Raw genomic sequence first — 26,095 nt, 5'->3', positions numbered from 1 at the left:
CTGCTTAGCTTCAGCAAGGTGGCTGTATCATATGCCCTTAGATGCTGCTGAGGCTCTACACACGATTGGTCTGTAGAGCCTGCAGGGCTTGTGTGGGGACAACAGAATTGACTCGCTCTCCCTGCACATGATCAAATGTTGAGCCCTGGAAGGCTGGATCAGCTGCCCACACCACTACCGTCTCCATCACAGAGCTGGTAAGGGTGGTGGGTATTGGGGGCCGCCTGGTCCCCGGAAATCCCAGGATGCCCTGTACAAGCGTGTGGGGCATCCTTGGGAAACTTCCGTGCCAGGAGACTGCTTGTAGTCTCCTGGTCAGGTTCTACTCATGTGTTGCCATGACTAGGGCACACAATCCGTAAAACACGATTAGCGGTGTGCTTGCTCTGTAAAACGCAGTTAGCAGAAAACTTGCTCCACTAACGTCATTTTAGGGTAGGGTTTCGTAGGCAGGCTAGCCACCGTTGAACCACCGGGCTCACCCACGTGCCCAGTGGTTCTCATGATGCGGGGAAACTGGGCTGGGCTCCCTTATCCCAGTTTCTCTCCATCATGAGAATCGCCTCGCTGTGGAACTGTGGTGCAACTTACCACTTCAAAACCAAAGTTCTAGGTCACACTTTAGGTCAGAAGTAAGGAAACAGTGAGGCCCAACAGGCGTGCTCTGTGGAATATAGGAATATAGGAAGCTGTCTTATACCAAGACAGATCATCGGTCTATCTAGTTCAGTATTGTCTGCAATGATTGACTGCAGCTCTCCAAGGTTTCAGGCAGGAGTTTTCCCCAGCCCTAACTGGAGATGCCAGGGATTCAACCGGGGACCTTCTGCATGCAAAAGAGACACTGCCAAATGAGCTACACCCCATCCTATCTATGTGCCCCAGTTGAACCAAGTGTGCATCTTAGAATGTGTCACAGAATTCCCTACACAACGCTGGGCTTTAATGGCAGATATGCAGTGGTTCTTTGACAAACAGGTAGAGAAAGAAAGAATATAGAAAAGCAGGAAGTTTGAAAGCCATGTCAAACTTCTTCAAAGGAAGAAGAAATCGATGTTGCACCACAATGCTAGATACATAGACTAGTTCATCTGCAGAATACCTCACAATAAACTTTGTATCAATAAGCATTCATTCCGTTCCATTCTACTCATTGAAGCTATTCTGACAATCAGTGGAAAGCGGGCTAAGGGTGCTTAGCCTGCTCCCCACCGATTGTCAGACCCACCGGGCTTGCAGCCGAGCCCGGTTCCGTCAAACTGGGTCACTTGCTTCTGTAGCCCACCCCTTATACCGGGTTTGCGGAGTGAGCGCTCCACAAACCCAGTTTTTAAAATCGTGAGTAGCTGCGGCACGGCTCCGTGCCATGGCTATTCACAAGTAGACCCCTGGTGGGAGGCTGAAAAGCAGCCTCCTGGCTCGGGGGGTCTCCCCAGTATGCCCTGCGTGCTTGCGCAGGGCATACTGGAGCTTCCAGGGGGTGCGTGGCCCCCGATCCTCCCAGCCCCTGCCGGCTCCATCATGGAGCCGGCAGTCGTGTGAACAGCCGATCCGGCCACCCAGGGCTCCCACCCTGCTCGTCTGCAGGGAGAGCAGGCTTAGCCCGCTCTCCCCACTTACCTTTACAAACTGGGTCTCACTGATCGTGAGACCCGTCTCATTCTATGCAATAGTATAAACATGTAATCATTCTTAGAGATGGGCCAGCTTCTTATGGCTCAATCGGATTGGCTCAGAAATAAGTCAAGCTACTTCCCCCTCAGATTCGGAAATATTTTTGCTTATTTCTGGGCCAATCAAAATACAGCCCCAACCCCACCCACTCAGCTCAAAAGCTATTCATTTGCAATCCAGGATACTGGAAGTTCCTCAGCCACCAATTCCAAATGACAGTTTTTCAGCAGCTGGAGATGATCGAAGTTTTAGTCCAGAAACAGCAGGAGAATCTCCAGTTGGCCACTCCTGACCTGCTATTGACAGTCAAAATATAATGTGGATGTAGAATTCACTGGTGGCATATGGAAAGGATGTCTTTTGGAATCTTCTCTTTTGCTTCTGTTATGATTCTAAAGCTGGGATTTGCCTTTAGAATGAGCACAGATTGTGAGGTTGTTTTTGCTCAATAACCTCTTTTGACTATTTTAAATTGATTGCAGTGTCAGTTGTATTGTATGTGCTTTATGAACATAGTTATTGTTACTGATAATAATGTAACCTAAGTGCAGTGTTCTTCCGTGATATATAATATATGTCTGTTGGGGGACATTCTTTGATTCTGGTATGAGTCTAAAAGTGGGATGCACAATTCTGGCCTCTAGTTGTTTTTGGAGTACACCTACCATCATCCCCAACGACAGTGGCAAATAATCAGGTATGGTAGAAGTTGAAGTCCAGCATCTGCAGGAAGGCTTAAGTTGTGCAGCCCTGGTCTAAAGACTGAGATTGGGAGTTCTCATGCAGTCAGAAAGTGAAGTTGACAAATTGTATGCCATCCACAAAATTGCAGATGGCCAACCACAAACTTACCAATAATACCATTTTAAGACATGCTTCTTTCGCTTAGGGCTGAATTTTACATGACTTCTGCAGCCTAGTTGCTTACTTTCCAACATTTCATAGATGAAAATAGAGACACGCCTGAGACAACTCTATTTTTGTCCCAAATTTCTTTAGTTTTCCATTAAGCAGTAATGCTGAATTTATTTACTCTGCAATAACCAGGTCCACTGATTTAAAAGCAAGGATGCTGGACTAGATGGGCTTTGTGCCTGATCCATCAGGGCTGTTCTTATGTTCTTATGTGGAGAGATTCTGAGAAAACGCAACCATGCAGATTTTCCTTAGAGGGACCCTGAAATTCTCCTACGAATTTCACTTTAGTGAAATTTTATTTCCACCAAAAGCCAAATTTTGGTTTCTTTTTAAAAGACAAGATCATGTTTTTTGTTTTGCTGAAGTCTGATAATATGCTATCACAATGCAAAAGGCAATTATGTGTGTGAAATGGCAGGTTGTGCCCCACACAGTGCCTTAGTGTTCAGGCATATGCATTTATAAACAGGCACATGAGAGGCAAGATGTATCCACCAACACTCTCAGAAAAATCCTAAAGACTCTGGAGATGGAACTCAGAAAAATTATAAGTCTAGCACACTAACAACCTTTTTACAAGATCTGGAACAAAATCGAGGCATTGTCACCCTAGGAACAAGTAACAAAAAAAAGAGACTGATCCCATTAAATCAGGACAGTTATAATGCGTGTGGTTGCCACTTCCAAGTTCATTGAAAATGACAGAAATGGGGAGACCATGTATCAATATCACGACTACTTCCTATGCCAGCACTGCTGAGGCTCCGAGTATACGAGAAACTGTTATGGGAAGTTATGTACATCATCACCACCACATTGCTGGTGTGGAATGAGACCCAACCGCATGGAAGTGGCAACTTTGCTGGAAAAGACAAAGGGAAAATCAGTCTCAAGGAACTCAGTAAAGGTGTGTTCCTCCCACACTCATTTTCTTACCCTCTGTGTGAATTTTATTTTTTGGGCACCCAGTAGGTATTCACACGTCATACCCATCTTGTGACACTTTAAAGATACATTCAGTGCACAACCCAACCCATGATCAAAAGCTGGATGATGAAAACATACCCCAGCTGGTCCATGGTCTGATACATTCTAGTCAATTCCAGAGCACACAGAATGTCAAAAGCATTGCAGAATATGTAAAAGCTTTGCACTCAAAATATGGGTGCAGATTGTTACCTTGTGGTAAGGAAATGAGTGCAAGAGTTGGCTGAAAGTCCAGTTTTTTAAAGGAGTGTTTACACAGGAGAGATTTTAAAGGTGTATATAAAAAATGGTGGCAAAACCAGGGCCCATAGATAAATGACTCGACTGAAGAGAATAGAGGGTGGTTGGGTTTAAGAGAACACTGGCAAAAGAGAGAATTTTAGCAGATGAACCAGGTTGTGTCAGTAGCCTGGTTTGGCTGGTACTTCATCTGTGAGCCCTAGAATGCATTATAAGAACATGCACACTGCATGAGCACACATGTCCTTTCTCCCTCCTGATGCACCAGGGTGCTTTTCCATAAGAGAGAGAGAGAGAGAGAGAGAGAGAGAGAGAGAGAGAGAGAGAGAGAGAGAGAGAGAGAGAGTGTGAAACTTGCATTTCTAGTGTGTGTAGAGGGATGGTTCAGATGAACCAGCTTCCCACATGATTAGGGAAAAGGTGCTTAGCACACTGAAGGGGTAAAAGGACATGTGTACTGGTGGCGCAGTGGTAAAACTGCCGCCCTGTAACCAGAAGGTTACAAGTTCGATCCTGACCAGGGGCTCAAGGTTGACTCAGCCTTCCATCCTTCCGAGGTTGGTAAAATGAGTACCCAGAATGTTGGGGGCAATATGCTAAATCATTGTAAACCGCTTAGAGAGCTCCGGCTATAAAGCGGTATATAAATGTAAGTGCTATTGCTATTGCTATTGCTATTGCTACTCATGGACCATGCACATCTTTATTGCATGTCTCAGATCTGTAGATGTAGTATTGTCTGAATTGGTCCATAATGATGAAAGGGCTTGAGCAGGGATGGTGCTAGACCAAATGGCATCCAGGCAAGGAGAACTTTGGCATTCCCTTTCTTTGTTCAACTTTTGAAAACCTTGTTTTTAATTGTGTTTGTAGTCCTTCAGACTATTTTGATATGCTATGAGTGTAGTCCATGAAAAATTTAGATATAAAATGCTATTCTAAGAACATAAGAGCCCTGCTGGCCCAAGACCTACCTAGTCCAGCATCCTGTTTCACACAGTGGCTCACCAGATGCCTCTGGGAAGTCCACAGGCAAGAGCTGAGGGCATGCTCTCCCTCCTGCTTTTGCTCCCCTGCAACTGGTATTTAGAGGCATCTTGCTTCTTAGGCTGGAGGTGGCCTAATGAATGCATGGATCTGTAAATCTGTACATATTCATATATATAAGTAATAAAAACATATAAGTAATAAAAAGAAATTTGTCACATATAAGTAATAAAAAGAAATTTGTTTCCTATGATCTCTTAAAAGCTTTTAAAAATGAACTGAAATGCCCAGGACCTCCCAAGCCCAGTGCCCTGGATAGTTGCTTGGGTCACCTGCCCTTAAATCCAGCCCTTTCAGTGCCAGCACTCCATCTGTGAAGGTACACAAGACTGTCCCTAGTCACATCACATAGCAGCAGCTTGTGTGCTGAGGGAAACCAAACAGATAGATCTCTTATCGGATCCAACAGGACTCCTCTTATGTTCTTATAATACATCTCTTATTGAAACTGTTTAAACATCTCTCAAAATACCTAAAACTGGTTGGCTTTAGGTGAACCTTCCTAGCAGTGGATTAGAGACAGATGAGCCAAACTCCACATTTTGTTTGTTGTGATGATGGCGGCAAGGTTGCCTACCTCTGGCTTTATGGGGGTACTTTAATACCTGTGTGTGCCAAAGAGAAATTCAGCAAATGTTCCTCCCATCATTCCTGTTATCACTGTGGGGCGGAGCTAGGGGAGAGGGGGCCCGTGTTCGCCCCTCTCCCTGGTGGCCCTTTGGAGTGAGGGAGGTAAGGAAAATAGGGAGGGGTTGGAGCTGGGGGCCCTCAGGAGTTGGGGGGCCTGAGTTCAACAGTGATCTTGAAGCAACAGTGATCTTCAAGTTCTCTTATAAAAACAGTATGCCTGTAAACCAGTTAAAGGCATCTTAGTTGATTAATGATATGAGTTGATCAATCGATTCATCAGTCATGGAGACTGTTCACACAACCAGAAACAGGATAAGACAAGTGTCCTACCCAGTTTTCGGTTGTGTAAACAGCCTCATGGTGTCAGAGCTTTGGAACGTCCTTCTGAAGGAGGTTCATCTGACTTGATCTCTGCCTGCCTTTTGATAAGTGGTGAAGACATGTCGGCTGAGCTGTATTGCCTGTAACAGGCATTCCTAGATGTTGCTGATTTCAATTCCCAGCCAATTCCCAGCCAAAGGCTATCGCATCTGCGGATGATGGGAGCTGTAGTCAACAACATCTGGGAATCTCTTTTTGTACGGAACACTGCAATGCTGAGGTGAGTCTTGGGGCAAGGGCAATGCTCAGATGTATGAGGAAGGAGGTAGGGAGGCCCTTAATGAAATCCACTAACCTCAGGCGCTGTCACCCCTCCAAATTTTTGACCAGTCAAGGAGGTCCCTCTATAGCCCTCTACAGTCAAGGAGGCCCCTCTACAGTCACTAACTGGGCTATCCAATAATCTAAAAGGGCTAGGATTCCTAAATTAATCTGAGCATTGTGCTAGGATGATGTTGCCAGGTGCTGCCGGAAATGGTTATAGTTTGTTCTTCAATGTAATTCAATGTTATACTATTCTTATTGTTTAATGTGGTTTTTCACCTTGTAAATTAGCTCGAGGGTCCTTGTGGAAGAGTGAGGTAAAAACAATACTTAAAATATATAGACGTTTAAATATGCAAATAATAAAAACAATACAGTTCCACCGCAGTGACTATTTCTTTATTTTAGATAATACAGGTCCATGTTGTAAGGCATCATCTTAGGGAAGCATGCTCAAAGACGAGAATGCCTGTGTTGAGAGGGAACTTGCTATATCTATATCTATATCTATATCTATCTATTTATATTTATATTTATATTTTTGTATATATACTTGTAACGTATACTTGCTATATATATATATATATATATATATATATATATATATATATATATATATATATAATTTCTGTTGCCTGATTAATAGGGGCACCTTTTCAGTCCATATTTTTAATTGATTAATCCAATCCAATAAATATTGCAGCCTCATCAGTGGACAAAGGAGGGGGGGGATATATCTGAGCCAAATACCTATCTTCTCATGCATTCCCAGAATTTAAAGATTTGTAAACATAGTCAATAAACAGTCCCTGTAGCATATAAAGGTGCCTTTGGAGCTTTGTTTCTGCTTTTCCCAGTGCAAGGGGTTTAACAAACCTCACATCTTCTACCCTGTTTATGGCCCTTTGGGATTTCCTCCTCCGAGAGTAACTGGGTTATTCTTTTCATTTTGATGGAGGCCTTTGTTTGTATGTTTTTGTTGTTGTTGTTATGAATCATACCAACTTTGCCCAGAGAGCCAGGCAATTTTTTTTTTATTTTTTTTTTGCAGGCTGTTACTTTATGCACTACCAAATTTGCAAGGTTTGCGCATATATAAAATCTGAAGAGGGGATGCAGGAGTGGAGGGGAAGATATTGCAAAGATAGCTTTGTAGAAGTCTGCGAAATAGGCAGGCAAGCAAGTGCAAACCAGAAAGAAGAGACCCAACATTGAAATTTGGTCTCTGTTAGTGATATCTGCAGATATTCTGATGATGATTTTTTAAAATGTGTGTGTGTGTGTGTGTGTGTGTGTGTGTGTGTGTGTGTGTGTGTATGAAAAGTAGTAGAGGAGGTCTGGGACAGGAGCTAAAAGTGAAGGAGTTGCAAAGCATCACTTCTAGCACTAAAGCCAGGGATTAATTTGACTCACTGAGGCTTAGTCCCAGAATCTGTTTTTAATGCCAGAGCAGAGTCTTAGTTTGTGTAAAAATAAGGACGAAGCAAGGTGCCTCTGAGCTTTGGTGGAAGAATCTTTCCCCCACCACTCTGCAACCACAGCCTGTCCCCACTCATATTCTGAACACCAATAAGCCAGGCAGCTGGGTGGCAGTGGAATCTCTGAAACCTGGCATCTCTCTTTTAGAAGTTAAGAATGCTGAGAGTCACACTACAATGGATTTAAACATATCATCTTTCTGTGTCTGTCTGTTTAATAGCAGTCATGGAAGGGCCTGATCCCGATCAGGACTATGGCACAGGTGGAGGAGGTTATTCCTTATCCTTGTGCCATGGTCTCAGCAAAGATTGCCCTCCTGAAGATGCCATTTGCCCCAGAGGGAAGCGCTCATTAGTGCCCACAACAGCTTCCTTCTGGGGCAAAGGGCAGCTGGAAGGGATTTTCATTGGGACCACAGTGCGGGGGAAAGGGTTAGGAATATAGGAAGCTGCCTTCTCTCAAGTCAGACCATCTAGCCCAGGATTGCCTACATTGACCGGCAGAGGCTTTCCAAGGTTTCAGACAAGAGTCTTTCCCAGCCCTACCTGGAGATGACAGGGATTGTATTTGAGACCTTCTGCATGCATAGCAGATGCTCTGCCACTGAGCCACAATCCATCTCCTCCATCAGTTAACACCCTCGCAGCAGAGCTGCGATGCTGATCCAGCACTGGGGGCCCCCACTGCTCCTTAAAAAAAAGGTTAGAAATACAATGCTGTGTTTAACTTCACGTCTCGTTTGACCTTACGGGACATTGCAGTAAGCATCTGTACCCATATGGAGAGGTACTGCACTTCTTGCATTAAATTCCAAGGTTGCAATCCTATGCATATTTATGAGGGAGCGACTTTCATTGAACTCAGTGGGACCAGGGCTGTCCTTAGGGCAGGGGAGGCAGGGCTACTGCCCCAGACCCTTGCTCCTCTAAGCCCCACTACAATTAACCGGAAGGCGGCCCCTTCATTGGCTGATTTCCCCCAGGCCCCACACCCTGTCCAGAGCTCTCTAAGGACAATTCTGAGTGGGACCTACATATGAGCAAACATGTTGAAGCTTGCACTGTGAATTAGGTAGGGATCGGCACAATAGCAATAGCAATAGCACTTACATTTATATACCGCTCTATAGTCGGAGCTCTCTAAGTGGTTTACAATGATTTAGCATATTGCCCCCAACATTCTGGGTACATTCTGGGTACAAGTAATTAGCAGCAGGGAGTGTGTGGGGAGATCCCCTTTACCAAGATCTTTACCCGAGGGGAAGGTGGGATGGGACATGGGGGTGGCGGTTTCAGGGAGGGTGGGGAGCAAGGAGGGGAGAGCTCCCCCTGTTACTGTCTGGGATGGAAGGCGGTGACCTCCTTCCATGTCTGCTCCCTCCTCCCAAGTGAATGGATGGCCTCTCTGTTGAGCAGGCCATTTCTGACCTTCCTCCACGTGGAGGAAGCAGAGAGGCCCGTCCATTCACTTGGGAGGAGGGAGCGGAGCTGGAAGGAGGTTGCAGCCTCCCATCCCGGATGGTCACGGGGGAACTCTCCTCTCCTCAACCCCCTGCCCTCCCTGCAATCTCCACCACCGTGCCCCATCCCACCTTCCCGCCAGGTAAAGATCTCGGTACAGGGGAACTCTCCCCTCCTCATCCTCCCCTCCCCACAGCTAGTGCCAATGCCGTGCTGTGGTATATATATTTTTAAGCACGCTGGAGCGGGGCAGGTGTGGGGCAGTGGCGTGGGGCTGTAGGGTGGCTGCAGGAGGCCCCCTTGGATCTTTGGATGCCCCCCCTCCAGACTTAGGAGGCCATGGGCCAGCACCCCATGGTCCGGGGGTAATAGCACCTCTGCCTACAACTCCCATCACCCCTTGCAACTGGCCATTGTGACTGATGGGAATTGACAAGCTACAGTTTGAGACCCCTGATCTGTATATAAGCCAGTTCCCAACAGGCCCTCACTCTCTGGCTTCAGGGCCCAGAATGGGGCTCTGCAGAGAAGAGCATTTTCTTGGGTCATTAGAGTCGCCAGGGACTGGGAGCCCTCACCCTGAAGGAGTCTCTGAGGGCACCCCTTTACAGTCTTCCATATACAGGAATGGCTGCCATTCATTCCAAAGGAGGAAAGCAATGGGCTGACATTGGGTGGGGGTGGGTGGAGTTGTATTTCTGTACCAAAAAAAAAAAGTGCAAAGCCTCACAGCAACTTCCCCCAGAATTCCTGGAATACGCAAACCGTAGCTTCCCGCCTGCCCCACGCTCATCATCATGACAGGCACTTGCCTGGACTCAATTGTGTGCAAGCTGACGGGTGCAAAGTCGGAGACATTCTGTGAGAAGGAGCAGGATCGTTGCTTTCAGTGGGCTCATGGAGCCTTCATAGCTGAGTCCTGCTATGATAATAGAACACGGGGATGCTGGGGGTGGGTGGGGTGGGCATGCTACAGCTACTTCCATGCTCCATCTTTGGCATACGAGCTTTCCCATTCTCAAGACAGAAAAGGGGGAGGAAGAGGCCAAGTGAGTCAGTCAACCCTGCAGGGCATCTGAGAGTAGACTATGGGAAAACTGAAGCAAACCTACTGATGAGGAGCAGTAGAGAGGAGGAGGAGGTGGAGGAGGAAGCAACTGCTCGCATCCCCTCTGCATCTTCTACTTCTTAGTGCTGTTTCAGCTGTGGCGGAGAAAGCCTCTGTGTGGCTCCCCAGAGTTAGTTGCTCAGCAACCGGAATCAATTAATATGCTCTGCAGAAAGAGCAGGGAAAGCCCAAGCTGCTTGCAGTGAGAAGGTAGGGCAACTCAAAGCTCCCACTCACCTCGGTCATTTCCCCCATCTCCCAGATCTTGCTGGACCAGATCTTGCTCCAAACCACCTCCCTTCTAAATCCAAAGCATGCGGAACCCCCCCCCCCACTAAAAACCCAATCCCTAAAATGCTCACATAAAGAGCTTATGGCCTTTTCTGTCCTGACCAAAGGATTCCCTTGCATTTTTATCACTCTGAATGTTTTGTCTCTGTTAACTCAACTGCTCCCCAAGGTGAAGGTAGAATTTCTAATGCTGAATCCGATGCAGGATAGGAAACAAGAACAGACAGAGGGTGTTTTATTTTTAAGACTGGGAGAGTCACTGGTCAATGCAAAACCGAATCACGATAAAAGATGTACCAAGTGCAAACTGTGTAAGTTTGTTACAAGATAATTATCTCTGCAGGTAGTGAAATGGATAGAATTGGATTGAAACAGCATATGGGAGGATGTTTTGCCCCCTTTGGGATAGCGATTTCTAGTAAGTTAACTCTCTCTCTCTCTCTCTCTCTCTCTTGTTGTCCTTTGGAGACTTTCTGATGACAGAGTTCATCTGGGAATGACAAACTTCTCCAGGCTGATTGGAAATGGCATCACAGAGCTGAAACTTTACTGGAGGAAATATACCTCCCAATGAAGAAAGTACAATGCACTGTAAAGCTCTGACTCCTGGTGAAAAATTCAAGGCTAGAGAAAACTTGTCCGCTTGGCTGGGAAGGATGAGTTGGACAATCTTCATGCGTTCCAAAGGAAATCTGGATGCCATGCTGAGCTTAATCTCTGCAGCGTGCTCGGTGATTTTCTCCTCCTGATGCACTGCATGGTAAGGCTATTTGTTTTCCCCTCGCACAGAATACGGTTGGTAGGCTGGTTTTCTTTTTCAAATTAAAAGCATGCAAGCCAATGCTGATTTCTCAGTTTTTCTCCTAATCAGGTTTCTGGATCCACACCAATTGTCACCTTAAATGCTCCTTAAGCTGAATTTTTGTTTTTAAAAATATTGGTAATGTGTTCTTCCTGCTCTATTCTGAAATGGGATTTTAAGATTATGGACTCAGTTCTGCTATCACTTGGGAGTTATACGGTGAGCAATGCACAGGGTTACAGCTCTGTAATTAGCTGCTTGTTAAAATCTATTGTCAGGCTAATGTAGTGATTCAAAAAGTAGCCCACTCCTCTACACTCTCATACTGCTGCATGTACTCACAGGAAATAGATACTTTCGCTCTCTGGATTTATGTTACATCAAACTTTGAATCTGCAGATATCAAACAGATTAAAAAAAGTTTTAGGGGGGAATACAACTTTATAGCAAGGAGTTAGTCCCCACATTTATGTTCTCTGTGCAATTATATCTATATATTATATCTCGTCAGTATATCTATGCCTGTGATTGCATAGAGAAAGCATTGTGTGAGCCATCAGAATACGGATTCACTTTTGCAGCAGTTTCCATGATTGCGGCAATACTTTGTGGTGCCACTGTGAATGTGTGTGTGTTGGGGGGGGGGAATCACTGCAAAGTCTATTTGTGTACTTTGGATAAATGCAGTAATTTATCCATGCTGTGCCATATGTGGAAATGGTATATGTAGAGGAAAATTGGTGCGCGCACACACAAACAACACACACACACACATATAGAGAAAATATTGTAATCATCCATAAGATAAAGCAAACAAAGAGTAGACAATTTTCACAGCAGTCTCTTGTTTTGTGCCAGATTGTTGATACAATAGGATTTTCTCTCTTTAGAGGTGCAGTCCTGAGCAAAGTTGTCAAGAAGTACATTCCGTTGAACTCAAGTAGATGTGGTTAGTTGGAGCAGTAGGTTTCCTTTGGGTACAGAAATGTATCATACATAATAGTGGGTACCTGCTAAATGTTTCTGAAAATTAAAGTGTTTAATTGGCTGGACTAGTCTGGAAAAATAAGGTCAGAATGTTATTTTACAGAAAAGCTATGAAGTGCAAATTTTCTTATGGGAGAGAGATCTCTACATATAGATACAGATAGATTTATATACACACACACACTGCATATGTCTGTTTCTCAATCTTCTTCAAGTTGGACTTCTTGAAAGGTGTTTCTTTTGTAACAGTCTTTAAGAACTATAAAATTCTTTCCTGAAATTTATTTCAAAAATGCAAACTGGCCAACTGAAAAGTAAGATGGTTGCTTTGTAACATGATGTTCCTATCAGTGAGGAACCATAGTATAAGCATGAGAGAGAAAGAGATTAAGTTCAACTCCTGAAAATCAGAGCATGAGTAATAAAGTCAGAATATAGAGGTTTTGTAAGAGGCATGGGAGTATGTGGTCCTGGAAGGATCAAAACTGGAAGTGAATGTACAGAGGGATCAATGAAACAGCAGCTCAGAGGCCATGCCGTCGCAGGCTGGGATAGAAAGTCAGAAGTTGCAAGAGCAGGCTAAGATAAATGACAGATTGGGAAAGTATATCGTGAGAAGCGGAGATGTAGATCAGAGCACAGGGATAAAACCTGTCAATTGGTCCATAAGTGAGATTGGATCAAGTAGAATGTGGTCAAAAACTGGAGTGAGAGAAGCCCAGGGCAAAGTGAAAAACCAAGGAAGATGTAGCAGAGCTGAATGCATTTCTGAGGGCATGTTGGGGCCACATTCACACATGTGTGTATATCTCTTGATTTTGCAAATGGCTCAAGGGCAGAGATGCACCTAGGTAATTTTGGAGCCTGGACCTAAAGACCTTTGGAGCCCCCACCCTGATAGAGGCCCCGCCACGCTGCAAGTTAAGCATCATCACCTAAAGGCCTTTGGAGCACACACACACACCCCCAAGGCCTTTAACATATTCCCATCCCACATATTTCTTTCCCCACTCTGTCTCTAAAGCACCCAGCACAGGTCACGATCACACTCGGCTGCCCGGCAAAGTGAGGGCCAGCAGCAACCACACCACTCAGGTCAGATTGCGGGGGGCAGGGGGTGTGGAGGCCCTGGATTTTGGCTCTGAAGTCCAGGGATAAGAGCACCACCACTCAAGGGACTTCTCATGGCTTGATGACTTGCCGCTGAACTGACCAACACTGTTTGAGGTGATACAGATGTTCGGTCTGTTGCATTTCATCCGGCATGGCCCATTCACACATGCAGGTCACTATGTGATGCTGTAGCTAGCAAGTGCATATGCACACATAAACCAGCCATTGGTCCTGACAGAGACATGTCAGCTCAGCAATGCAGCAACTAAACTCTAACTGCAATGGCCTGGTGTGGTGCAAAAGCAGATGCCTTCTGAAGTTGTATCAACGAGGTATATAGATAGCATGTGTAGCATCGTGCTATGAGAGTGAGCTACAAATCAGAACTTCCCTGAAGCTCACCCCTGCCATGAACTCACTAGGTGGCCTTAGGCATGCCACTCCCTTTTAGCCCCAGCTTCCCAGTCCCAAAATGGGGATAATAGTATGTACTTACCGTATTTACCCAAATAGAAGACACTGCCTAATTTAAGACAGCCCCCTTAAAAATAGAAGTCAAATACAGGTTATACTTGTATTTACCTGAAAGGGAGAGGACTCTGAATTTGGAACACTCCTACCATTTCTAACATCAAATAACTTAGAAAACCCCTAGTCTTGGATTCAGCTAAATACAGTTCCTTACAGCAGGAGTTCTTAAAGAACTGGGTCCCCAGATGTTGTTGGACTACATTAAACGGCTTGGGCCCTTGGTATTTAAGAGAAAGTCTTCATTGTCATGAACGCCACTGCCCAATGAGATCATCAGGAAAGGTCCATCTGCAGGTGCCACCAGCTCGTTTGGTGGCTACTCAGGGACGGGCCTTCTCTGCTGCTATCCGAAAGCTTTGGAATGCGCTCCCTCCCGAAATAAGAGCCTCCCCATAGCTGACAATTTTTAAAAAATCTTTAAAGACACATCTGTTAACCCAGGCTTTTAATTAAATACTCTTTAAGAAGTTTTAACATGGTTTTAAATTTTAAAATTTTAAATTGTTGTAATGTTTTAACTTTTTGCTGTCATTTATTTCAACCAATGTTTTATTTTTTGTTGTTGTCATTTATTTGTTTTAAGTAATGTTTTAACTTTTTGGCGGGGGGAGGGTTATTGTAAACCACCCAGAGACGTACGTTTTGGCTGGTATAAAAATATGTTTAATTAATTAATTAATTAATTAATTAATTTCCATCATCACATGCGGCGATGGTCCTTGGCCATTGTAACAAGGGATGATTGGAGCTGCAGCCTGACAACATCTGAGGACCCAAGAGTGAGAATACCTGCCTTACAGAGTTAGCAGCTTAGATACTACACAGTGCCCTGCTCTTCCATCCGTGGGGTGTGTGCACTGGCATCATGGGTGTGGGTTGCCTTTTTATGCTCCTTGCAAACACACAGAGCTTCCATGGCTCTTAAGAATTGCAGCGGCACTGTAGGATGTTTCTCCTCTTATTCCCAATGGGAGAAGCCTCCTACAGTGCAGGTGGGATTGTAAGAGCTGCAGAGGCTCCACACATTTGCAAGGAATACGAATATGGATACGACAGATATTTATATGCCACTTTTCAACCATAGTTCCCAAAGTGGTTTACATAGAAATAAATAAATAAATAAATAAATAAATAAATAAATAAATAAATAAATAAATAAATAAAATGGCCCCCTGTCCCCAAAGGGCTTGTAATCCAAAAAAAGAAACATAAGAAGCCCAGCAGAGGAGAGGGAGAGTCCATCCGTTTCCCACCCAGTGATGCCTGGGGTGGTTCTGGCCCACTGGGGCATTTGAGTTGTGCACCCCTGCTCCAGTGTCTGTTTCTTCTTTAGATTGTGAGACCTTTGGGGACCAAGCCATCTTCATTTATTATTTATTTTTCTATGTAAACTGGTTGAGAACTTTTGTTGATAAGTGCTACATCAGTACTCTTAGTAAGAGTAGGACTCTCCCCCACACAATTGGGAACCCTACTTAGGTGCACACATAGGCTCTCTATGCTGAGTGTTTGTGGGTTGGGTGTGGGGACTGGCACAAAGATCCCACTCTCCTCCTGGGCATGTCTGGGAAATACGCTTTTAATGTTCTTATTACACACATGTGTTTTCCTCTACACAAAAATACCCATTTCCCATACAGGTAGAGGTTTAAGAGATGATGGCCAGCAACAGTTCTGAGACAGGGGTCCAATCATAAATCTGAAATTAATTATATGGAATGGAGTACCCAATAGGAATCATGTTTAACTAATGTATCTTGAAATACAAAATAGATCCATCACTTGAGTATGTGAATGATTAAGACATTAGAAGTTAGCATTGCTTTCACAAATAGGCATGTAAGTTTGAAAAGTGCAGGCAACTCTATCTATCTATCTATCTATCTATCTATCTATCTATCTATCTATCAATCATATTTTTATACCGCCTGATATAGACATCTCTGAGTGGTGTACAAAGTTAAAACATAGCAAATGTAAAATAATATAAAACAGAAATCACAAAAAACAAGTAAAAACAATTTCAAAAGAGAAAATTATTATTGTTATTATTATTTTAAAAATCAGGTAAAAGCCTGGGAAAACAGGTAGGTCTTGGGGTTCTTCCTAAAAGCAAGCAGATTAGGAGAGGGATAGTATTCCAGAGCCCTGGGGCAGCCACAGAGAAGGCGACAGTGCTCAAGACAAAGAATGCGCTCTCTTAAGTACCCTGGACCCAAGCTGTTAAGGGCTTTATAGGTAATAACCAGCATTTCATTCAAAAAGATATTGGCAGTCAGTGCAATTCTTTTAAAATTGGTGTTATATGGTCCCTTAGGGTTAACCCAGAGACCAATCTGGCTGCTGCGTTCTATACCAGTTGTAGTTTCCGGACTATGTACAAAGGCAGCCCCAAATAGAGTGCATTACAGTAGTCAAGCCTAGAGGTTACCAGCAGATGTAAATATAAAGGAAAGGTTGTGCTGTCAAGTCAGTGTCGATTCCTGGCAACCACTGAGCCATGAGGTTTTATTAGTAGAATACAGGAGTGGTTTACCATTCTCTTTCCCTCACAGTATGAGATGATGCCTTTCAGCACCTCCCTATATCGCTGCTGCCTGATATAGTAGTTTCCCATATTCTGGGAAACACCAGCAGGGATTCGAACCAACAGCCTCCTGCTCTCTAGGCACGTTGCTTCCCCACTGCACCATTAGGTGGCCAGCGTATGTACTACTGTTTTAAGGCCATTTGCCTCCAGATATGGACATAGCTAGCATATAAACTGAAACTGACAAAAGGCGCTCCTGGCCACTGCCTCTACCTGAGCAACCAGAGAGAGTTTGGGTTCAAGGACTATGTATCTGATCTTTCACGGGGAGTGTAATCCCATCCAGAACATGCAGATCTAAACCATCTCTTGGGTCTCAATCCCCTACAGTCAGTACCTCCATCTTCTTTGGATTCAACTTCAGTTTTTTATCCCTCATCCAGCCCATTGTTGCCTCCAAGGTAGGCATTTAGGGAGGTTATGCCATTCCCTGATGAAGTTGATAGGGAGAAATAGATCTGTGTGTCATCAGCATATTGGTAACACCCTGCACCAAACCTCCTGATGATCTATCCCAGCGGTTTCATGTAGATGTTAAAGAGCATTGGAGACAGTATGGAGCTTTGTGGAACTCCACACTTTAGTTCTCGCTTTGCAGAACAGCAGTCTCCAAGTGATACCATTTGGAATCTACTAGAGAGGTAGGAACGGAACCACCGTAAAACAATGTGGCCCACCCCCCCCAGGCGATCCAGAAGGATACCATGGTTAAGGGTATCGAAAGCCGCTGAGAGATACAAAAGAATCAGCAGAGTCACACTTCCTCTGTCGATAGACAATAGGAGATCATCCATCCAGCCAACCAAGGCAATCTTAACCCCATAGCCTACCCAAAAGCCAGTTTGGAATGGGTCTAGATAATCTGTGTCATCCCAAACTGCCTGGAGCTGAGAGGCCACCACTCACTCAATCACCTTGCCCAACCATGGAAAATTAGAAACAGGTCTGTAATTAGCCAACTCTGAGGGGTCCAATGCAGGTTTCTTCAGATAAGGTCTAATAATAGACTCCTTAAAACAAGGAGGAATCCTGCCCTCCCTCTGATAGAAATTATAGGGGGGGAAATTTCCTCTCATTATAGAAAAACAAAAACAAGAAACAGATTTGGGGAGGAGAGCTGGTCTGGTGGTAATGAGCATGAAATGTCCCCTTTGCTAAGCAGAGTCAGCCCTGATTTGCATTTGGATGGGTAGCTGTTCTTTATGCTGTTGCAGGGGAAGTCTTCATGGAGGGGCATAAAGGGGCACCTGTGGCATTCTTCTCCATGTCAAGGCTAGTGGGGAGAGGAAACTAAGGCTAGGCAGTAGGGTGACCAGGCAGCAAGGCAGGTAGGTGGTGGACAGAGCTGGAACTCAAGAATGGAGCCCCTGCATCATTGAAGGGCTCCAAAGGACAGGCTTAAATGAGAGCCTGGAATCCAACCCCTTGCAAGAACTTTAGAACAGCCTCAGTTCAAAGCAAATGCCTAAGCTGATTTCTTCCTCTTCATGAGTAAGCCCATTGGAGATAAGCCTCAGGCCACCAAGTGGGCATTTTGCCCTGGACCTGCATAATCTCCATTCCTGGAGCCCTTTCTCATTATTTGAGAAAGCCCTCAAAAGGGTCAAGGGGAGGAAGCTTTGAAATGCTTACCTCCCGCAGATCAAGGATCCTCAGCATTGGGTCCCCAGATGTTATTGGACTTCAACTCCCATAATCCCCAACCAAAAGCCACTGGGGCTGGGGATTATGGGAGTTGAAGTCCAATAACATCTGGGGACCCAACACTGAGAATCCCTCCCACAGATGATCCTCCTTCCCTTGTGGGAAAGTGGATCACTCACCCTGACGATGGCTGGTTCCTGTCGGCAGCCATGAGTTTCTGGGACTGGGAGGCCCCCGGAATTTCCATAATGAACCACGTGGGTGTGTGAGGTATTATGGGGAGCCTCCCGATGCTGACACATAGTGAGGCTATTCTCATGACTGCAGGAAAGCGGGCTAAGGGAGCCCAGAACTATTTCCTGCGGTTGTGGGAACCGCCGGGAGTTGTGCAGTTCCCGGCGGTTAGCCCGCTTTAGTCCCCCCTCCCTTAAATGAGGTTAGTGGAGCAAGTGTGCTGTTAAACCCATTTTGGCGATCATGAGTCGCCACGGTGCAGCTCCGCACCATGGCGACTCATGAGGAGACCCCCGCCAGAAGGCTAAAACAAGCCTCCTGGTCTCAGGGGTTTCCCCAGGATGCCCCGCGCACTTGCATGGGGCATCCTGGGACTTCTGGGGGCCGGGTAGCCCCCAATCCCCCCAATCCCTACTGGCTCCAGGGCTCCGCGGGTGTTCATATGTGGAGAGAGCGGGCTTGGCCTGCTCTCCCTGGCTAACCCTATCTGGTTCTCCACACTGCTCATGTGGAGAGCCTCGATCTGTTAGCCTGGGTTTCGGGCACACTTGCACCCTAAACCCTGGCTAACAGCTGGGGCACACAATAGGGTTTGTCACCACTCCGCCACAGGGAGCTGTGTGGCTCCCATCAGTTCACAGGCACTGACAAACCGGGCTGGACTCTCCTTGCCTCGTTTTGCCCGTACGTGTGAATAGCCCCCTGGGGCAACAGAAAGGGGACCCAGCCACAGATGGGTCCAAAGATTTCACTAGGGCACACTGGGCCCTCAGTGTCCCCAGGTTCTGCCAGTGAGGGAGGACCTGGATCTCATGGGTTCAGAACTGGCGGGTCTCCTTTACAGGTCAACGACAGCTTGGTCTTCCTTCTCCTCTTTCTCTATTTAAAAAGGCACTAAACATTTGGGTGAAGAAATATGTTTTTTTCATAAGTATAAAATGGGCACATACTATAACTCCTCTCCCAAGACTGGTCTTGGGAGGTTCTAACCTAAAACCCAGGCCCTTTTCAGACATTAGCATCCATGAGTTCAATACGTTTCCCCTACTCTTTGTGCATTCATTCAGCATTCAGCTTTGGAGCAGAGCCCCCACACATACAGTTGTGGACACAGAGGACTCTGTCCCAGCAATCGAATTCTGCCTTTTCAGTGAAGACTTGGGTGCACATCTGGAAAGGGCTCTAGTTAATACCTGTTATAGTTATGCGTGAAAATCACGACAGATTAAAACTGAGAGTGGACTGCTATTTAAAAGAAGGATGGACACTCATGACAAGTTCCAGGTAATTTGGAAAACATTGTATTGGATTGTGAATGTGATTTTTTTTTTAACAGAAAATAGTGGTCAGAGTCGTGTTTGTGTGTCTGTGTCTGTGTGTTTTATTCTTTTTTGTTTGTTTTATGTTTTCATATTTAAAGGGGGGGGTTGAAGAATGGGATGGGTGTTTATACAGATATACCCGTATTTACCCAAATGGAAGACAACTCTGCGTTTAAGACGACCTCCTTAAAAAAATAGAGGTTAAATACAGATTATACCTGTATTTACCCAAAAGGAACAGCATTCTGTATTTATGACCCATCACCACCAATTTTCTAACATCAAAGAACATGGGGGGGCTAGTCTTGGACTCAGGTAAATACAGTAGCTACCTGAGCCTCACTTACTCACCAACATTAAACTGGATTGAAGTGATTGTGTGGAAGCAAGGTAGGAGAAAAAGCTACCCAGGGTTTCCTCCTATCTTGCTTCCACACAATCACTTCTATCCAGGTTTTCCTCTCACCTTGCTTCCACACAAGCAAAAATTGGTTTAGGAGCACACACAGCTCCCAAACCTGGGTAGAACACAGTTTTTGATGGTGTGAATGACCTCTTTGGCAGTTGTGGGGGTACTTTTCAAAACAGAGAGAGGTGAGTCTCACGATCAGTGAGACTCGCCTCTAGGGGATTAGCGGGGAGAGAGGGCTTAGCCGCTAAGAAAGTGGGCTAAGAAAGTATAGGAGGTCAGACTGCTGATATGCATATTTGGTCTGGCTAATCCAGAGGCCTCATACAGCAGGCCAATCGCCCACAAATGATTTTTATATCCCTATCTTCTGTGCCTGAAGAGAAACCAGAAGAGGATACATTGGCCGAGTTTGCTTTCTAGGCTAGTTTTCAGCCTCAGACCATAAGCTTACTTATTCAAGCCTTGGATTCTCCTGACAAAATCCCCACATATTTCTTAAAACAGCCATGTGGAAAGTAGAGTGTCCATTGGGTGTTCATGGAGAGCTTGAAAAGTCAGAAATGCACCTTGAGAAATGAAGTGCTGCTTGAATTTGAAAAAGCTCTTGAAAAGCAGGCTTTTGCAGTTCTGCGCATGTTACGAGTTACATATATTAGATATGCAAAGTACTTCTTGAGGTGATTGGTGCCTGGCAGCATGGAGTTGTTCTGTAAGGATTTAGCGTATTGTCTGAAAAATATGCAGTCAGCCTAAGAAGGACATTTCAGCCTAAGAAGCATATTTAGACTGTGATTTATTTGCAACTTGTTTACTCAGAAGTAAGACTTAAGTCATTTCAGGTTTGCTTTCTTGTAAATATGATCATGATTGCAGCTGCAGTGTGTCTCATAACTGCAGGTGGTGGACTTCCAGCGATGCATTTATGCATTCCTAGCCACCCATAAGAGGTTGAGATTTATAAATCAGGAGTAAAATGAATGATGTGCATATTACATATGTGTATGAACTCTATGGCTACAAATTCCAACTCAAGTTGATAAGAGGAAAATACAGACTATTAAATGATGAAAAATTGATGCAGGAATTGGGAGCAGACAACAATACTGCTTTAGATAAGGAAGAGATGTGGTCAGATTCTTTTGCTTGACTGGTAAGGTTTGTGGTTGCTGTTTTTTAAATTTGCTTTTCTTCTTGACTTTGTGAGTTTGTTTGGGTTCATTAGTAGTGGGTGCCCCCCCCCCGATATAGAAAACAAGCCAATTTTACCAACATGTGCTACCAAAAGAGAGAAATATCCTCATAGGATCAATATCATGAGCAATATTGATGTGTTTCATATTGTTCTCTAACGTTCTGTGAGCCAGTTTAAGAAAGTCTTTAGGATTCTCACTTAATCATATCGGGACATTAATTATGAACAGCTAGGTTCATCAGCCAGTCACCAGAAAAGGTATTAATTCATTTGCAGAGGGACAGACAATCCATTGCAAGACATTTTGCAGCCCTTCTTCTTGACAGATATTCCTGAGGGTTCCACTAAACTGGTTATTTTGCCACATAACTCTCTCTGCCACCCTTCTAAAGCTCTCGCAGCTGGAAGGAAACAGTAGTTCATCAAAATCCTCTTTTAAATATCAGTCACATCCACATAACTGAGATCACAAATGAGCCATAAACAGAATCAGCACAAGAGAATCAGCACATGAAAGAGATGTTTCACCACAGTGACAGTAGAGCAGCTAGCCACAGAAGACTTCAGCAAGTGAGTCAAATTAGCCACATGGACTAGGAAAATGCAAATTTTGGCACAGTGGGGAAATGCTTGACTAACAAGCAGAAGGTTGCCAGTTTGAATCCCCGCTGGTACTATATCAGGCAGCAGCGATGTAGGAAAGATGCTGAAAGGCATAATCTCATACTGCGTGGGAGGAGGCAATGGTAAACCCCTCCTGTATGCTACCAAAAGAAAACCACAGGGCTCTGTGGGCACCAGGAGTTGAAATCGACTTGACGGCACACTTTACCTTTATCTTACCCCACATTTGCTTTAAAATAAACAAATGAGGCTGTGCCTTATATTTTATTTGTCCAGGGGGAGTTAAGTACACCAAGAATCAGAGGAGGGGGCTTCTTGTTGTGATTTGGATCTCCAAAACCCTCCAGATTTTGTTTTTTAAAAGTTCTTGACTTCTTCCAGATGAATTGTTTTGTATGCTCCTGAGCTATTTTGACACGATAGCTTGAGTATTTTAGATGTGTTTTTGTAGAAGGTGCTTTTTGAGGCTTGTTATATTTTAGCTTGATGGCTGTCAGACACTTAGGGGACCACAGCTCTGTGGTTGGATATGCATTGCAAGCTTAAGGTCCAAAGTTCAGCCCTTAAGATCTCAGCTAAAGCATCTTCTGTGATGGAAGGCGATGGTGAGATTTGTCCACTTAAGGTCTTGGAGAGATGCTGAATGTCCTCAGGATAGACATTCTTGGGCTAGGTGAGTTAATAATCGGACTTCTAACAAGGCCGCTTTGTGTGTTCATAAACTTGGAGCTCCTTCTTCTTGGCAGGAAAGTGGGTTTAAAATATAATAGCTAAACATAAAAATACCTTCAGGGTCTCAAGCTAAACTGATGCAGAGGAAATGCTATCCCAGAACTAAATAATGATGATCAGCCTGTGTTGCAACTGAGCATAACATTCTGAGTTTTCCACCATCAGAAGAAAACTTTATAGGGCTGCAGATGCGACTTGCCAAAATAACGTCTTACGTTTCCCCCCAATAGTCTTATTTATTTACTTATGAAAATTATACACTGATTTTAGACTTTAAAGCCCTTAAGGTAGCTTACAAACTCAATTTTAAACCCAATTTAATTTTAATTTTAAACCCAAACTTAATTTTAAACCCAATTTAATTTTTTAAAAACCCCACAATAAAATTGCATGTCAAAATAAAGCAGTCAATAAAAACCGATGAAGCTGTTCTCACAAGCAGCCTAGCCCAGACTAGAGCAGCCTAGCTTGGCCTACGCTGCACGTGTGGAGCACCAGGATCCACGCAGATCCTGGAGCTCCCACCCAGCCTAATCCCACTCCTTAGCCTGCCTCTTAACCAAGGTTAAAGGTGTGACCTGGCTGCTGGGATTGTGTTTCTGCTCGGGCTACATGGAGCCCAAGGAAACACGGAGATAGGCTCCTAGAGTGCCTGTCCGACAGGGGAATCCCCCAAGGCACTGAGCTCATTGCGCAATGCCTTGTGGGATATCTGGAGGCTGGGAAAAGAGTCCCAGCCTCTGTTGATCCACGCTGCTCCCAGCAGTGCGGGTTGTTTGGGCACACAGCTCACGTGTCAAAGAAATGAAGATCGATTGTCTGGGGGAAGGTAGGTTGAACCCTGCCTTCCCCACTACTCACCTGTCCAGTCGTGGGAATAGCCCCAATAGATCAAAGCAGCAATTAAATAGCAAAGTCAAAACTGTGGCTAAAAACAACAATGCATGGACTTGAATCAATGTCTGTTAATCCAGATGGCTATATAGAAGCTCGGAGAAGCTGCTACCAGTCTGTGTAGATAGTACTGAGCTAGATGGACCAATGGCCTGACTCTATATATGGCAGTTTCCTATGTTCCTATGTTCCTAGCCTCCAAATGATATGTCACCAACTACCAATTCCTGAGGAGCAGTAGCAGGCAAGAAGAGTCTCCTTGATCCTTTGCTTGTAGGCTTCCTGGAGTTGTCCGATTGGCCACTCTTGCCTCATCTAGCACCTTTCTTCTTATGTTCTGAAATAGTATGGATGGTTTTGTACAATTGGGGGAAAGTACAAAGTAAGGAGGAGGGACCTGGAGGTTCCCAGGGAGTGACTCTTGGAGATGTAACTCCATAAACATCGACTCTCAAAACCAAAAAATCCTATTGACCACTAGAGACATTGGGAGTGGAAGTAGAGAGTATAGGACGGCCCCTTTGTTCTCTCTCTCTTTTGTATCTCTACTTTAAGTCTCTTCTGATTGGTAGGTGGATACTCTTAGGACATTCCCTTCTTCTGTGTTCTCTCTTTCTTTCACCATGAGTACAGGGTGCAGGATTTCTATCCAAGTCTGTAACTTCCTAAAATAAACCTTTACTTCTTTTAGACCTTAAGCAGTTGTCTCCAGATCTCCCCTGTGAGCTCATCAAACTGGGTTTCTGCTAAATAAGAGGTTGATTCACATTCTCCCCTACATGCTTCAGTTGGCATGTCATCCGAACCTAACTATGTGTCCGGTTCCTGACTTCTGCCCAACTTGAAGCCTAGATTAGAAGTTGGGTGGAGATTCTCGGTAGAATCTCAGGCGGAGGTTGGTAACAGGGCATGTAATTGGGTTTGGACGATACGCCCCCTTCTGGGAACGCACACTCCCTGGGAACCTCTGGTTCCCTCTTACTTTGTACTGTGATCATGAAAGGAACAACAATCAGTGTTTTGACACCATCCTATAATAGTATCCTCACTAGCAGTCACCTACCTGACCTGGCTGCAAACAACAAGCAGTCTTGTGAATGTTTGCCTATGGTAAGATTACAAGTTAACCACATCTCAGAAAATACTTCTTTTAGCATTTCATGTGGATCAACCTAAACATTGAAGCAAACCTTTACTTTATGGCAACCATTGTAATGAAGAGTGAGAGGAGGATAACATGTGAATAAGAACAACTCATGTGAGTAAAGGTTTTGTCAAATCAGGCTCTTTGATTGTCATGGCAGCAGAGTCATTAAGCTTGGGGCATAATTCCTGCTTCTCTTCTAAACAAAGTCATTTTAATAACATTATTTTTGCTCACGTTATTCATTCTTTACTGTGTAATTACAACAAGCAAAGTAGGTCAGTAATGGATCTCCAAGTATTTTAAGCTATATAAATGCATTATTTAGCAAGGAACTGTTTTCACACTGCAAATTTTACCATTAATACAAGTCTAGGGGCATAAGTAAATACATTTTTAAGAGAACAACTCATATTTTAGTAATGCATTTAGATTTTTCATATAGCAACACAAGGAGCCTCTTCACATGACTGGAGGGTGGGAGGACAGGTGGGTGGGTGGGTGTGGGGAAGGCTGTGTTGAACTTCCCTTCCCTTCAGATGATCTCCATGCCCTCCTTTCTGCCTCCTTGCTGTGTGGTCTCACTAACCCAACAGGAGCCAAGTGATATATAAACAAATAGATGACTAGCACAATGCACCACGCGATGAGTGTGCCCATCTAGGCACCTGTCTCTGTCTCCGTGGGCTGCGTGCAACCCGAAGAAATGAATGATCCTGGCAGCCAGATTAAGGGCACGCTCATGCCTTTAACCTTGACTAAGAGCCAGGCTTAGGAGTAGGTTTAGGCTGGGTGGGAGTGCTGGGGTCCCGGCCCTACACACGAGCTGCCTAATCCAGTCTCAGCTGCCCTAGCCTGGGTTAGGCTGCTCATGAAAACCGCCTTAAGAAGTGCTAAAGAGGATAGATATTGCACTCTCCAAAGTAATTTGCCCCAAACTGCATGAGGGATCTCTGTGCATAAGCAGTAGGGTTGTGCTGAATTTTTGTGGGGCTGTTTTTCGAGTGCAAGAGTGCAGGTCCGAAAAATCCCTTAGCACGGCTATGCAATAGGGTTGTGCATTTTGTTTTGTTTCTGTTTTGTTTTTGGCCCAAATCTGAAACAACCCCATTTTGTTCTTTGTTTGAAATTGCAAAATCTGAATCTGAAACGTTTGGGATTTTTAAAAAGTGGCCCCAGGGTGAAACTAGTGGAAGGGGTTGGTAATGCCCAATGGGTGGAAGCTACTACCCAAATTTCAGAGGAATTGGGGAAAGGGTTGATTTTTGGTGAATTTTTGAAGTTTAAGATTTTTCCCATAGGGAATAATGGAGGTTTCAGCAAAAGTATAGCTGCATGTTGGGGAGAAAGGGGGTGGCCCAGAGCAGAGTAGGGTGGCTGGTAGTGCCCAGTGGG

At 44.7% G+C, this 26,095-nt stretch overlaps 1 protein-coding gene across 4 annotated transcripts in view; it reads left to right on the top strand.

Annotated features, from left to right (window-relative positions):
- Nucleotides 1–26,095, top strand: part of LOC128345586 (protein TUNAR) — a 109,038-nt gene that overhangs the window by 6,406 nt on the left and 76,537 nt on the right. Inside the window, exons 1-2 of one of the 4 annotated variants that reach the window (XM_053297779.1) lie at nucleotides 10,238–10,398; nucleotides 10,948–11,239. In XM_053297779.1, coding sequence (XP_053153754.1) covers nucleotides 11,228–11,239 — 12 coding nt within the window. In that variant the 5' untranslated portion in view covers nucleotides 10,238–10,398; nucleotides 10,948–11,227. Of the gene's footprint in view, nucleotides 1–10,237; nucleotides 10,399–10,947; nucleotides 11,240–24,721; nucleotides 24,815–26,095 lie in introns of those variants that run through there. The other 3 variants (XM_053297785.1, XM_053297771.1, XM_053297815.1) reach the window with 3 other exon arrangements.

The sequence above is a fragment of the Hemicordylus capensis genome, chromosome 1 (assembly GCF_027244095.1).
Source record: "Hemicordylus capensis ecotype Gifberg chromosome 1, rHemCap1.1.pri, whole genome shotgun sequence".
NCBI lineage: Eukaryota > Metazoa > Chordata > Lepidosauria > Squamata > Cordylidae > Hemicordylus > Hemicordylus capensis.
The sequence above is the reverse complement of the archived record's forward strand: the minus strand, read 5'-3'. Positions and strand labels throughout refer to the sequence as shown.